The 15,812-nt window shown below is 42.3% G+C and overlaps 1 protein-coding gene across 4 annotated transcripts in view; it reads right to left on the bottom strand.

Moving 5' to 3' along the window:
- Positions 1–7,239, bottom strand: part of LOC138057297 (E3 ubiquitin-protein ligase rnf213-alpha-like) — a 103,650-nt gene extending 96,411 nt beyond the window's left edge. For all 4 annotated transcript variants that reach the window (XM_068903347.1, XM_068903350.1, XM_068903348.1 and 1 more), the window contains exons 1-3: positions 6,954–7,239; positions 4,197–5,560; positions 3,617–3,778 (exon numbers count right to left, since the gene is read on the bottom strand). In XM_068903347.1, the coding sequence (XP_068759448.1) occupies positions 3,617–3,778; positions 4,197–5,560; positions 6,954–7,116 (1,689 nt within the window). In that variant the 5' untranslated portion in view covers positions 7,117–7,239. The remainder of the gene's footprint in view (positions 1–3,616; positions 3,779–4,196; positions 5,561–6,953) is intronic.
- Between the last annotated feature and the right edge of the window lie 8,573 nt (positions 7,240–15,812).

Here is a 15,812-nt window from a genome sequence, read left to right as displayed (position 1 = left end):
TTAAAACGAGTTTTATCCTCTACTTCCAAATGCTGTTCAAGGCTGATATTCAGTAAAACTTTACATTAGAAGAAGTCAATCTTGAAAAACAAAAATAAGCAAAGGAAAGTGTGACCAAAAAGTTGAAAACATGAAACAAAAGTTTATGCTAATGCTGGATTAAGGTAATTGGCTTTCGAACAACCGGGCCCTGTAATCGACGTCCGCTTCTGTAATCCTGGTTTAGTTCCTTGAAAACTGTATAAATTTGCCGTGGCGAAGATAAGAAGACAACATCCGTGCTCTATTTCTCTCAATGCTCAAAAATTCCGTAATTGCTTGTTCTATAGTCCAGTCCAAAGTGTCAATTTTACAATTCCATAATCTTGATTTCAGTAACTTGGTACCAAACGTTCCACAATAACTTGAAATCTCGTTAAGAAAAATTATTAAATCCAGTAGTCCAGTCCGGATTGAGATCGCTAAAACTCTCTCTATCATCGATTCAAAACTCAACAAAAGCTACAAGTAGTAAATAGTTCTCAGAAACTACAACAGTTCGTCCTGATTCTACACTCGAGCTGAACAAAAAACCCAAAAAACCCTCGTCATCGTTTCTCGAGAGAACAGACAAACAGCCGAAACTGTTCTGTGCCTGCCCCTTACGGCACTGAAAAAGTACCGTACGTGGTACAATAGTACTTGACCGTAGCCCTTAGCCGAGAAACTAATCTTAGCAAAAAGCCCGAGAAGCGATCAGGATACGGGATAATTAGGTAAAACAAATTGTGGGGATACGGGATTTTTAGTCTGGAGGGGGGGAGGGAGGGAGGGGGTGGAATTGAGGAGATACGGGATATTTTTTAAAGTAAGAACGCATTGCGTGTGGTAGTGCAGTAACTTGACAGTGTTTTTTGTTTTTTTCCATAACTGTCAAGTGAGCTGCGTTTTGTTTTTTCCACGAGATTCAAGTCCTTGCACAATATGTAGCTCTAATAGTACACGACATTGTTTGGTATCGTAAATCATTACGGTGCCATGGTAGACATCTTTGCTATATACCCTCTAAGAAGACATGTGGTTCAGTAAAATACTAAGCCCAGAACAATTGAAGAAAATAAAAGGAAATCTAGAAACATTTGGCTTCAAAGCTGACATGTTGATCATTTACAACTTCTTTCTCACCACAAGCTTAAGCGTGTACTCTGAGCTTCTGACACCTTTCCAAGACCAATGTTACTAAAGTTTCCCTTTCCAGCGGGGTTAGTATCTGGATGGGGGACGTCAAAATATGCGACTTTTGCTGTCAGGAACATACGTCCAAAAATTATATTTTAACGCTCAAAAATGCGAACATAGCAAGGTACAGATTTTGCTAGCCTGCTTTATGCAAAACAAATATTGACGAAATAGTAAATAAAGATTAATATGTAGTTTTCAAGAAGAGCAGAAGGAACTTTTAGGAAGTGTCGATCGAGAATAAAACAATTTGCCGACAGCGAAAAACATTTCGGGAGATTTTTGTTACGTTCCATCAGAGTTCAATTTTTCTATCGTACTTTTGGTCATACAAGTAAAATCGCAAAATCGAAAGTGACATCGATTTTAGCGGCCGCCTGTGATCAAGTTATACCTTGCGTGTTTACTGACAACTCACGAAACAAAGGATGCATCTGTGACAAAATGACGGCATAACACCTGGTTTTTGTTAGTGCGTTTTTTTTTCTTTCAAGTGTTATAAAGTTCGACAAGATCTATGTGCGAATTTAACACAAAGATCACAATCGTTGATGCTAGTCCAAGTGTCAGCTGAAGTTAAGCTCCTCCGAATGAGGTTAGTACTTGGATGGGGGACGGCTGCGAAGTCCCCGTGACGGCGATAGCTAATTCGTTTTTTTTAAAACTTGATTTCATTTTTTATCTTGTTTGGCCGTTGAAAGCTATTTTCTTATTTTCTTTCTACGTCAAAACGGCGAACAAACTGGTTCCCAAGAAATATTGGAGTACGTATTCGTTCTATGCAAAATAATAATGTGTTCACAATGGAACACACAAGTACGAAGCAAGATCTAAAAAAAACGTAGAAAATTCTCCTTACCTTTAAAGCTTGCCTTTCTCAAAGAAAAAGCATCTATCCACTTTATCGAATAGTTTAATACTGAAACAATCATGGCGGGCGGAAAGATTCTATTATAAATGTTTGCTTTTACCAGCCTGACGGAAGTGTGTCACGGTGGCCGAGTGGTCTAACGCGCTGGCAGAGAAGAATCGTGATTGTTTGGGAAGTATAAAAGCTCTCCTCGGGGCAGGGAAGTTTGGAAATACTGGAGGGAATATAAGTCAGTCCACCCGATCGGAGATTAATTCAATATCCGTGGGGTATGCTTATTTGCAAGACACCAGCCCGGTTTTAAGACGTGGATGCCTTCGGCAATCCACGTAATGATATATGAAATGGATCATGTATGAACTGCGGATATGAAATCCAATGAAGCTATGATCCTCGCAGTTATAAACGCAATTGCAAAAATTGATTCATTCCTCACGGGAACATTAGAACCCACAATGACCAGCTCCCAACGTCAGTGGCTTCATATCTCAGTTGGTTAGAGCGTCGCACCGGTATCGCGAGGTCACGAGTTCAAACCCTGTTGAGGTCCTGAATTTTTCAGGCTTCTCCACGCAGTTGCAAAAATTGCGTTGATAACTGCGAGGATCATAGCTTCACTTGACTTCTCCTATTTGTCTCTTCAAAGATATCATCAACCTTTGATGTCAAATTACTCTCTGTTAAACCAAACGGCTGCGCAGAAGGCTTTGGCACCACTCCTTTGCACGGTCGAGATCTGGTTGGTCGGTCGGTCAATCAGTCCTTGTGCTCATATCTGTGACGCTCCGTGCACATTATCTGGTATTTTACACTAGCGAGCAAAAATGGTCTTTATAGAGCATTTCTGTAACACGTTTCTTTATAAAGGCATTATTTACTGAAGCGATTTTTAAATTGTGTGGTTAACCCTCCCCCTCCCCTTCCCCCACTTCTAATTCCAGCCGTCAGTGATTACTGTAAACAATAATCAAAGGAAAAATTTCTTTACAGTCAACTACTGATAGGACTTTTCTCCCTCTCAAAGTTGCTTTAGGCTATCATCTACACTAGAATGCCAAGTAAACTAAAATAAAATGGCCTGGGATTCACTGCTAACTCTCCCACCCCTTCCCATTCTTGTTTATTTCCCATGGCACTGTGTGTTTGAGAACACAATTTTGCACTTGTGTGTTTTATTAGGGAGCTCAAGAGGCTGTGATGGCTACTGCAACACAAACTTGACTTCAAAGTAAAACTTTAGGGTAGATTAAGTGTTTTGCGATTATTCCATGTTGGACACGTGGTATAAAATGAGCCTAGAGTGAGTGAAAGATTTCCTGCTTTCGTTAGAGCCTCTTAGTTAAAAATTTCTGATCGTCGTTTAACAGACTTCGAAAAATGTTCCAAATGCGTGCCCCACGTAAGCACGATTATTTCACTCATTAAGCTAACCATATCATTGACGTGTGGTGTTGTCCTTTTCAAAACTCCTTATTATCTGTCATCGGGATGTGGGGCATCTGTAAGCAGGTATCATATCAAACTTACCTCTTGAGATTGTCCGCTATTGCCATTTTCCTCCAGAGTATGACTTGACGACTTATTTGTCATTGCTGTTCCTCCAGATGACTCAGTCGACGAGGACACATTAGATGATTGGTTTCTTTGACTTGCTTTTCTCGTAACGGGACCAAAGGATGTAATTGTAACCTTCAATGCAATCAAAATAATCAATGAATCAAAAGTTAAATCCACTGACGCCTCTGATGCGTCTAAATGTCAAACATTCGGGTACTACTGTATGCGTATCTTGTTAGTAGACCGTGGCTGCGCAGCAAGGCAAGTGCGAGATGAGGAATTTAATTTTTCTTTAATTTCCTTCAAAATCAAAGAGAATTGTTTCCCATCTTAAAGAATACTGTTGTGCAAGGTTTCGTAATTGCACATCAATCTTGCTAATGTCATATATGTACCAGTGACACCTATTGGACACGTGGTTTCTTTCTCACATTCTACTTTGTGTGAGCCCGCGCTCCTTGGGTCAGAACCCCGTGTGGGATGACGGTGACAATATAAATTCCAAAGATGGTTGAAATAAAGCCAAGGTGTTTTACTGTCAGTTGCTTACCTGAAGCGTTTTCTTTTTCTGTCCTTGGCTTGTGTTTGTTGGTGGTATTTCCTCACCATCTTCGCCTGCTCCTTGATTTGGACTTGGCAATGACTGTCCTTGGCTCGTGTTTGTTGGTGGTATTTCCTCACCATCTTCGCCTGCTATTTGATTTGGACTTGGCAATGACTGTCCTTGGCTCGTGTTTGTTGGTGGTATTTCCTCACCATCTTCGCCTGCTCCTTGATTTGGACTTGGCAATGACTGTTCTTGGCTTGTGTTTGTTGGTGGTATTTCCTCACCATCTTCGCCTGCTATTTGATTTAGACTTGGCAATGACTGTCCTTGGCTCGTGTTTGTTGGTGGTATTTCCTCACCATCTTTGCCTGCTATTTGATTTGGACTTGACAATGACTGTCCTTGGCTCGTGTTTGTTGGTGGTATTTCGCCATCATCTTCGCCTGCTCCTTGATTTAGACTTGGCAATGACTGTTCTTGGCTTGTGTTTGTTGGTGGTATTTCCTCACCATCTTCGCCTGCTATTTGATTTAGACTTGGCAATGACTGTTCTTGGCTCGTGTTTGTTGGTGGTATTTCCTCACCATCTTTGCCTGCTATTTGATTTGGACTTGGCAATGACTGTCCTTGGCTCGTGTTTGTTGGTGGTATTTCGCCATCATCTTCGCCTGCTCCTTGATTTGGACTTGGCAATGACTGTCCTTGGCTCGTGTTTGTTGGTGGTATTTCCTTACCATCTTCGCCTGCTATTTGGTTTGGACTTGGCAATGACTGTCCTTGGCTCGTGTTTGTTGGTGGTATTTCCTCACCATCTTCGCCTGCTCCTTGATTTGGACTTGGCAATGACTGTTCTTGGCTCGTGTTTGTTGGTGGTATTTCCTTACCATCTTTGCCTGCTATTTGATTTGGACTTGGCAATGACTGTCCTTGGCTCGTGTTTGTTGGTGGTATTTCCTCATCATCTTCGCCTGCTCCTTGATTTGGACTTGGCATTGGCTGTCCTTGGCTCGTGTTTGTTGGTGGTATTTCCTTACCATCTTTGCCTGCTATTCGATTTGGACTTGGCAATGATTGTCCTGGGCTTGTGTTTTCTAGTTGATTTTTGTTGCCATCTTTGCCTGTTCCTTGATTTTGACTTGGCAACGACTGTTCTTGACTTTGTTTAGTAAATGACTCGTCTATTCTTGAAGTTTCAAATTCATCGTCAAAACATGTTCTTTGATTTCGCGAGTTAAGTGGGGACTCTTCTTGGCCTATATTTGTTGATAGGGTAGGCTCCTTCTGGTTATGATTTTCCCCAGGGGTTTGACTGGTCATGGGCTGTGATTCATCGGTTTTTGTTGAGTGAACTTTCTTTTGGTTCTCAACTAAAATAAAACATGAGACCAAAATTAATTTCTCTAAATATGTCCAAGTTTGCATGATAATGAATGCACTTCATGTACGGAAAACATCATGAAACGCCCCTTAAATACGAAGACTCTTAAAAAGGAGTTGTCCCTACTTTTGTTTAACTTCACTCAAGCGTGGGTAATTATACAACATAACAGTCAGAAGTTATTTTCATAACAGGAATGTTTCAGGAATATTGCTCAGAGTCAATATATCTTCCAGGAAGTCTCACAGAATTCTTTAGTACAAGCTCTTGATTAGAAATGATTTGCATGATGCACCACTTGCACTGCCCTTTCTGTAAAACATCTTTGTGTTTAACCCATCTTATCCAAATAACATAACGTCCATCCAAAATGCTTAATTAAGCCCTAAGGACAAGAAAGCTTTTATTCTTGTCAGCATTCAGATGCAATATCCAATTTTATGCCGCTATTGTGAGGGCCTGTTGCAGTGTGGGTAACCATAAAATAAGAGATGAATGCAAATTATCAGTTCATATTAAGTTTAATGATTGTCTTCTTTATTTACTTTTAATTTATTTTTCATTTTACCCATTCGTTCTCAAAGTTATATCAAAACATAAGTTACCGTAAGGCTTTCAAAGAACAACGCTGAACCTGAATTGGAAAATCTGACTTGGGATCGAAATTTATTTTTTACTTATTTATTTCATTCGCCACACAATAAAATACAATAAGTTATGTCTAAATCAATAACAAGAATGTTACAACTACAGCAAGGTGTGGTGAGGAAGCCCGAAGGGAAGCCATAAGAGGCTTATAATATTTAGACATTCCCCAAAATCGTCGAAATACCACCAAAAGATAGCATATTTTACGATTACATCATTCCAAACTCACTTCCTAGGAGGTCCATATTCGTTCGTTGAATTACAGGGGGAAATCATTGTTTCACTTTCGGCGCTTTTTCACCAATTCCCTGCACGCCATCACAAACCGTTGCAGTATGACGCGGAGAAACAACAGATTACAAGTAGCTTCCTCTACAAGTATTTTTACAAGAATTTTTGACTGAGAAAATAGTTTAGAAATTGTGAAGCAAATCTCTCGTGACTAAATTAAAACCAATGCAAATATCAAACACAACATGAAATCCTTGGCGAAGGCGAAACACTCTTAAGTGTTGAAATAACGATCAAAAGATTCATAAATTCTGTTACTAAATGCGCCGGATAACAACTAACCTTTAATTTACACCTTAAACGAACTTAAGCGTTAAAAATATCTCTCGAGATTCGAAGAAAATAGGTGTTATTACTCCGAAACCCAGACTATTATTTGCATATTAACTCGAAAATCAGCTTTCGTCTCTTTTAACCAACGAAGTTCATGGCCACTACTTTACCTTCTCCGGAATGAGTTTTAGTCTCCGGTACACTCTGGTCTGCCTTTGGTTTGTGCCCAGCAACTGTCGGTATGCTTGACGCTCGCGATAATAGCGAACCGCACTGAGGACAAAATTTCCACCCTAGACAGAGGGCTGTAGATCCACAATGAGGACACTGCATCCCCGTTCGGTTTCTCACTACATCGTCATGAATTAACACAAACAAAACGCGTTACCATCTTCATGCAAAAATGTTGAGCTAATGACGACCTTTCGCAAATTCAGCTTTTTCATTATCATTCTTTTGAACTGCTGTATTCTCAGAAATGAAGCGGAAGTGAATTAATCTCGCACCCAGATCTCACTCTGTCACTGGAAATGTGAGATCTGGTAAAGTTCGACAGTACACCAGTTTTCATTGGCTACTAAAAAAAGGTTGCGGCAATGCAATCTAAACTCCGATTGGCTAATTTCGCGGGGCACTTAATGAAGGTTTGGTTTTCGCAAGCTCATGTGCTGTTTTGAATAAATGTCAGTTTTGCGGAGGAAAGTTTTGTTTTTTCCGACGCCGGAAAAGCTTTAAAGTTGAGGAAAATCATTTTAAAAATTTGCGACGTTTGTGTAAATGGTACCGACGAAAGCCCCACGTACCCTGCCACTCGAATAAAGTTCTGCGTAGCTTGCTACGCGGTACGCAGAAACTAATAAATTCAAGTTGAAGTATGTAATTTATTCAAAACAGTGTTTCTCGTTCTTAAAGCGTGCCTCGCGAATTAAGTAGTGATCAATTGTGAATTTTACGGTTAGATTAACTACATTTTTCACCAGATCGTGTCAAGAAAATAGCAGTCGTTGCAGTGATCAGGTCTAAGCACTCTAACATTTTCGCTTTCAATTTACGGTTTGGCTAACTACACTTTTCACAAGATTGTGTGAAGAAAATAGCCCTCGTTTACTGATTAAGCCAAAGCGTTAGTTTCAGTGATTCTGAGGTGCTCCGACAATTAAACAATCTCGACCTTTCAAAAACAATCGCCTGTACCGCTTCTTTCTCTTTCGGCTTAAGTTTAAGGTTTTCTTGTCCTCTACCCAAAAGAATCTCTTCAAGAATACTCTCGAAATCCATGTTTAATCCGCAAAATCACCCAAAATCACAACAGAGAGTACGAACATGCGCAGTGATAGAAAAGCCCGTATTTCGGGCCTCGCTGGCACTGAGCATGCTCGAAATCGAACTTTACCAGATCTTCCTTCCGTATGACCGTGGAAGATCTGGGTACGAGATTAGAAGTGAATTGAGCGTGCCCGAGGGAGCCCCTCATAGAATTAAAAAAGCCATTGAGGGTTTTAATTACACAAAAGGTTTACAAAATACGTTGTTATTTCCAGACAGGTAAAAACAGCACTGCTCACAAGTCGTTTGAGCTCCTTGAACCCGGAAGGTGCGTTCGATTTTAGCGAAAATGCCATGGTAAACCCTACGAACAGGAAGTTGAAAAATGAATCACTTTGACCAAGGGAGGTCGGGAGAGTCAATCAAAACGAATCGGAAACAGAAGACCCAAAAGCCTTACCAAACACACATTATGAGGGATTTTTTGAAAAAGGCAGTGTTAACTAGAAACAACAACAACAACAACAACAAAAAAAAAAAACCAAGAGACTCAGGTGCAAAAATAAAAAATTCAGTCTAGCAAATAGGGCTCTCTGTCGGAACTCACCCTGCGTGACACTAGTCCACCACCGGGTGAAGGTAGAACCCACAGACCCGGAAATTACTGCATTTGTCCCGTATTTTTCATTCCATTTGCTTTGCTAATATCTTGTTTACAAGTTTCATTTAAGACAGTCACCATTCTTGTATTTGAGCTAAAATCGCTTAGGGTTGCACGAAATGCGCAAGGTTAGGGGTGGGGGGGGGGGGGTGTGGGGGTGAGGATGAAGCACTTTTGTGCGCAGGAGGGCAAAGATGAATCGGGCACGAAGGATGGTGATGTTGGTGTCACGAGAAACGATTTATCCCCGCGCCCCTTTTCCATCATTCATAACAGGTGTTTGGGGGTAGGGATAGTCATATGTGGCACTGAGCTGATTTCAGTTCATCTTGAAGGTAAAAAAATCGTCAAGCGTTGTTGATCTTTTTTGCCTAAAAATGGTGTTTTCTGTATTTTTATTTTTCTGCCGACTTGAGGCTGAAATATTCTTATGAATATTCTTAGACTACAAAGGAAAGTATTTCCATTTAACAATGAATAGAGGTATCAACTACACTGCTTGGTAGACATGTATCATGTTTTAGTTTATGAGCTCTTTGAGCGGGCAAGATGAACCAAATCGCGCGCTGTGATTGGCTACCCGAGCGGGCAAGATGGAGCGATACTGCCCGCTCGGGATTTCTCGCTTGGTCCCGCAAGATCAAAGATCATTTAACGGTGTTTTAAGTCATATAACAAATCCTTTATTGACTAAGCTTGTTCGATCAAGATGGCTGGATATTGGCTCGAAGTGGAGGTCCATAAACACAAAAGAACTTGGCTAATATCCAGCTACCTTGACCGCACGCTTGGTCAATAACTCCGACTCGAGATGAGTTTTCTCGCACCAGATTTTACCCTTTTTTGTGTGTCACAACAACCCCTGAAATTATCCGTCTTGGAAGAACCAAGCTGTGAAATTACTTGAACCGTATTGTTATGTTCTTAAAATTGCTGACATCGTTGCGTTACCGTGTTGTCTGGAACAGTCTTGAATATTTAATGAGATTGTTTTTGTGATGCATCAGCATAATTTTCAAACAACTGAAAACGCGTGGTTCTGCAAGTAAATTCTTTTTCTTCACGACATATTTGAAGATACTTCAAAGCAAAAATCCTTCATCATGGCGAAATTGAGAGTATCGAGTGTGATTATTCAAGGGTGACGGAGGTCGTATTTCAAGTGTTTTCAAGTCTGTGTTATAGTTGGCGGAGGCCGTATTTTAAAGCTGAAGATTGAAATTGTACAGCTCTGTGAAGACTACGTTTATTTGGGATTAACGTTCCTTGCGTTTATCCGACATGCCTGCGTTCCGTCAGATAGTAGACAAACATCCTCTAAACATCGAACTCGTAAACATGTATTGAGGTGCTTACCCGGCAAAATATAGGGATTACTTCATGGTTGGTCACCCTGCTAGCAGGGCCTTTCTTTTGCATGCTCGATTTTGGCGTTCTCGAGAAAGGCTCTGCATGAATCGAGTAAGATCTTTATTACTGGGTTGCCCTATGGGAAACCTAGTCGGAAAATAGGTAGATTTCCGTTTTAGTATCTTTTTCCGTGTCGGTAAAAGTCTTGCCTGTTACTCCCCTGGTGAGTGGTGTCTTTGTGCATAGAGCCTTCTGCGCGTATTTTCTTAGGATCGAGAGGGTAGTGGAACTGCGTAGATTTCTCTGGTGGACACAGTAAAATCAGTAACTTAGCCTGCAATGGCGTCGAAAGTCATGCAACGCGAATGGCGTTTTAGTGGATCCTTAAACAAAATATACCCTTATGGAGCTCAATAATAGAAAATCAGTTGGATAAACTAGGCATGAATCTCAAAAGCGACGAGTACCGGACTTCGACAACAATCTATCGCCCGTCGAGACGAAATCAAAGTGAGCAGTATTTACCTGAAGTACATGGTAATTTGACACAATTGAGTTTCTTGTCTTCACGCGCGCAATGAAATAGGAAGAGGTTTTCGCCTCTAAGAGCAAATGTGTTGTTTGTTTCAATAAAATTTTCGCTGGAAAGGGATTCTGTGGTATTTTCTGCCTTTGTGAATTATAATATCATGTTGTGTATTGAATTTTCGAGCTTAAGGTTGAAATGTGATGTGGGAGAAGTTTTTTTAGTATTGCTCTGTAAGCAGGAAGGGTTCACAGACCTGTTGGAAGCGTGCTTGAGTTTCAACAAAATGAGCCCCAAAATCAGTGAAAACTTGTGACGCAGATGAATAATAAAGTAGCTGCTATTTCCAAAATGATGGAATTACCTGGTGATAAATAACGTCGCACGCGTCTTGGGGAGTAAATTTTGACTTTGCATAAATAAGAGTTGGGCGATTGTGATCTTTGTTTTGACTTCGCTCATTTCATTGTCAAACTTTATAACACTTGACAGAAAAAGAAACTTACAAAAACCCGGTATCTTGCCATCATTTGACACAGATGCTTCACTGTTTGGCGAGTAAACATGCCGCGGTAACTTAATCACGGCGCCCGCTGAATTCCGGCCATGTCACTTTCGATTTTGCAATTTACTTGAACGTAGCAAAAATCTCCCAAAATGTTTGTCGCTGATCGTAACTTTTTATATTCTATATTCACGGTTCAAAATTAATGTTGTTTCCATGTCGTAAATATTTTATTCTCGATCGACCGTCCGGGAAACTATTTGCTTTTTCATCAATATTTGTTTTGCATAAAGCAAGCTACCACAATCTGTACCTTGCTGAGTTCGCATTTGTTAGCGTTAATAGTATTTTCGGTCAGATGTTTCAGTTTTTTATAAGGGGTTTATTGTTTTGGTCTCCCATCCCAACACTAACCCCACGAAACAGGGCTTGACTTCAGTGAAGTTTAGTATTACAAAGTTTTCGGATGCTCATAGGGCACACTTGTGGTGAAAAGAAGTTGTGAGGGAACTTGAAAATTATCAACATGTCAGCCCAGAAGCCAATGTTTCTCGCTTCTCTTTTATTTGTTATTCTTCAGAGACTGGAATGCTGTATTTCAATACCACACAATTCAGTGCCTTCTGATTTTCTGTAGCACGTATCACAGGCAAGCCAGTGTATGCTTCACAGAAGCATCTAGTTGGTTTTAATTAACTGTCATTTAGTCTCCTCCCCTTTCTCTTCATTTACGAAGGAATTTTCATCATGTTATTTGCTCTACAATTTAATACCATTGAGACACTAATGCAACAGGACGTCCTAACACATGTATGAAGTTGAAAACTTGCCTTATTTTTAACGCCTAAAATTCACGATAACATGGCAAAAAGCAGTTAAATGTTAAAGCAAGCGCTAATTGTGTTTGTTTTTCAAAGGCACTGTAAACGCTAAGAAAAAAGTCGTCTTTCCAATTTAAGACCACGCCCAGAATTTTCAGACAATCATAGACAAAAGTAGTTGGGAAGGTTATGTAAATGAACCACACCAGAGCTGTATTTCAACCTGCTTCTGTTAAAGCTCAAAAGAAATAGTTTCACTTTCTCTTACGTAGCCCCCCTCCCCCCTATTCAATGTTGGAAGGTAGGTCAACAATTTTCCACTGAAACCATTCAGTTTTGCACAACATTGAAGGAGGGGGGAGGGGAAAGAGGCGATAAAGACTTCAAAAGTGCTAACCTTCCCAACAGTTTTGTCTAGGATTGTAGGTATATCTAGGTATATCTAGGTATATCTGGGTACTAGAGTGAATCCGGAGTGAATCCAAATACGTGTGGACTTGCGAATTCGATTTGAAAACGCTGTGATCATCACGCTGTGGACGCGAATATTTTCGTATCCGGAAAGAAAAAGTTGCGGATTCAAAAATATCCGGATACGTGTGGACGGGGCCTTAATCGTGGTTCTCCCTGTAGGACTAGGCCCTGATGTCGTAGTCCTTGTGCCACACTGGTGCTTGTCTGACACGCCCAGATCGGCGCAGCTCTGGGGTTGGGAGGTCCTCCTTCCCGGGGTTGTTCTCTTCGCTCGCTGGTGGGATAGGCTTAATATCCTCGCCCGGTTCCGGTGTGCTGTGTGTCTCCGGTTTCGCCTGTACTGAGTGTCGCCTACTTTAACGAAGTAGCTTCTGTGGTCTAGAGCCTCGGCGCATGTCCCCTTTGTCCAGCGTTCCTTGCCAGGCAGTTTTACTCTCACCGTCTCGCCAGGAGAGATTTCCTCAAGAGGTTTTGTGTGTTGGTTGTTATGAACCTGCTGGCGCTGCTTTGCTCCCAGTAGTTCGCGTGCCTATCCTTCTGTGTCGTACCTTGGCTGTAACAGTTTGCCTTCTATTGGTGGTAGTGTTTTGCACCGCCTTCCCGTCAGCCTTTGCACTGGGCTCGTTCCAATGCCTGCGGTGGGAGTGTTCCGCCAATCTCGTAGTGCCAGATACTCGGACTAGCCAGAGTCTTTGCACTTCTTAAAAAGGCGCTGTACCGTTTTCACGGCGTTCTCCGCCTTTACATTCGACTGAGCATAGGTCTGAGACTATGTCACGTGCTTGAAGTCCCATGTGCGTGTGAAGACCGAGAACTCTGACGGGGGGAACTGAAGCCCGTTGTCGGTAACGAGGATGTCCGGGATTTCAAATCTTGCGAATACCGCTTTCAACTCTTTGATTATGCTTCGCGCTGTGATTGCTGTGACGCGTGCGACTTCGATGAAGTTACTATAGTAGTCTGATATGACTAGAAGAGTTCTCCCTTCGAGTTTGCACAAGTCTGCCGCGACCTTGGACCATGGCCTGGTTGCAAAATCGTGATGTGACAGTCCTTCTTGTAACGTAGCTCAAGATTATGTTTCTGCAGCCTCAAGAGCATTCTCTGTTGGAGCTGTGGTGCCTCGTGGAGGGGCTTAAGCACAATTGTTTCCAGTGGCTTATGATCACTGTCCACGTGGACCACATCTCGACCATAGATGTAAGTCTCAAACTTCTCGCAGGCAAACACGATTGCCAGTAACTCTTTCTATATCTGCGCGTAACGTGTTTCAACTGACGACAGAGCTCTTGATGCGTAGGCTACAAGTTGCCCATTCTGCAGCAGGGCGGCTCCTAGGCCCGTCTGTGACGCATCACATGGGATTGTTACCGGTTCCTTCACATTGTAGTACCGCAGCACTGGTGTACGGGTTACTGCTTCCTCCAGCTGTCGGAGAGCATTTTCTTGCGCCTCTCCCCAACACATTCTATCTCCCTCTGTGTTAGTTGCCGTAGGGCTTTGGTGAGGTCTGAGAGATGAGGAACGAACTTGCTCAAGTACTGGGCCAAGCCCAGGAGCATTTGAACTCCTGACTTGTCCGTAGGGACGGGCATTTCCACAATGGCCTTAACCTTTGCAGGGTCGACTTGAAGACCTGTATCGGTGGCCACGTGTCCGATAAAGGACACATCCTTCTCTTTCAGTCTGATCTTTTTAGTGTTCAGTTTCAGCCCACGGTTCTTGCGCAGCTCTAGAATGGCCACAAGGTTGTCATCATGATTACATATCGCTTCCTCTTGCGTTTCTCCATAGCCCACAACCACAAAGTGATCTGCAATCACTCCGACGTTCGGCATGCCCTCTATTAGGGAGTTTAAGAACTGCGACGCGACGGTAACGAAAGCGTCATTTAAATTTGCAAGTTCAGGTTTATTAATCGTTTTCGTCGTTATGTCGGCTTGTCTAACTTCTAAAAACTAGTGTAACTCTCTAGGAACTGAATTAGGAGGTGCGGTATTGAATCTACGACAGAAAATTCATATTCGCTGCTTTTTGTTCACGTTCTCCGTAAAACTTGAGAATTGGTCATTTCACGTCGAAGATTTGCCAAAAACGTGAAAGAAATGTACAAAAATGAAAAATGCACGTGCACAGCGTGCAAAGCTATTGTTTTTGCTGATGAAAAATGCAAAATGTGTGATGTTTTCGTTGCCGTCGCGTCGTAGATCTTAAACTCCCCAGTAACTCGTGGTACATCCCGCGCTGAAACACCTCAGGCGCAGAGCAAATACCAAAAGGCATTCTCTTCCATCGGTATCTGCCAAAGGGTGTATCGAATGTTGTCCAATATGATGACTCCTGATCGAGCTCAATGTGCCAAAACCCGTTCTTGACATCTAGCTTAGTGAAGATCTTTGCCCTGCGGACGCGCGTGGCCACATCCTCTATGGTAGGAAGGGGATAGTGTTCCTTTTGGATCGCTTTGTTTAACTCCTTCGGGTCCAGACAGATTCGCAAATTTCCATTGAGCTTTGGAACGACTACCATAGAGCTGACCCAGGGAGTCGGTGCCGTTACTGGGGCGATGATCTCTTGCTCAGTCATCCTGCCCAGTTCTTCCTTCAGTCGGACGCGAACAGCCACCGGTACACGCCGTGGTGCATGCTGGACCGGCTCATCTCGCTGTTAATCTTCGTGGGGTACTTTCCTTCAAGCTTTCCCACTCCCTCTGAGAACACCTCCGAGAATTGATTGCAAAGGTGCTCCTTAGTTAAGAATTTGTCTCCATTATCTTTGACTGCATAAATCGGGAAACTTCCGGTCTGCGGCTTGTTTAGAGCGTCATTATCGGTGCACCGAATAATGTTCATGCCAAGACATGCTCTTCGCCCAAGAATTGGGCGAATGTTCTCGGTGTCAACAAGTTTGCAATTTAATTTGCACTTGATTTCATCACGGGATACTTCCAGTATCACTTGCCCAACTACCGGAAGTCGCGAACCCCTGTATGCGGATATCGTACTCTTCACGGGTCTGACGTGTGATAGGCCTTCATCGTTGCGTGCTTGCTTGTACATATGTACTGGGATAACGTTACATTGTGCTCCAGTATCTGGTTCGAAACGCAAGAAAGATCCAGAGTTTACAAGCTTTAAGGTTACCAACTGTGAATCGTCAAGCGTGACAGCGGAAATGTTACTGATCGCATAGATGTCACTCTGTTCGGAATCAATGTCCTCATGTTGTTCGACACACAGAAGCGAAATGCCCCATCTTTCCATATGTATTGCGCATGTTCTACCCCGGGCGAAACACTGTCCAGGTTCGTGCCTGCGGCTGCAATTACCACAAGGCTTGTTTGACTCCTCCTCCGGTTTGGTGCGATCGTGTTTCCTGTGCTGTCGTCGTCTTGTTTTCGTTTCGCTTTCGAAAGCACTCACACTC

Source organism: Montipora capricornis, chromosome 7 (genome assembly GCF_036669925.1).
Source record: "Montipora capricornis isolate CH-2021 chromosome 7, ASM3666992v2, whole genome shotgun sequence".
Lineage (NCBI taxonomy): Eukaryota > Metazoa > Cnidaria > Anthozoa > Scleractinia > Acroporidae > Montipora > Montipora capricornis.
This window is presented reverse-complemented; position numbering and strand designations above follow the sequence as displayed.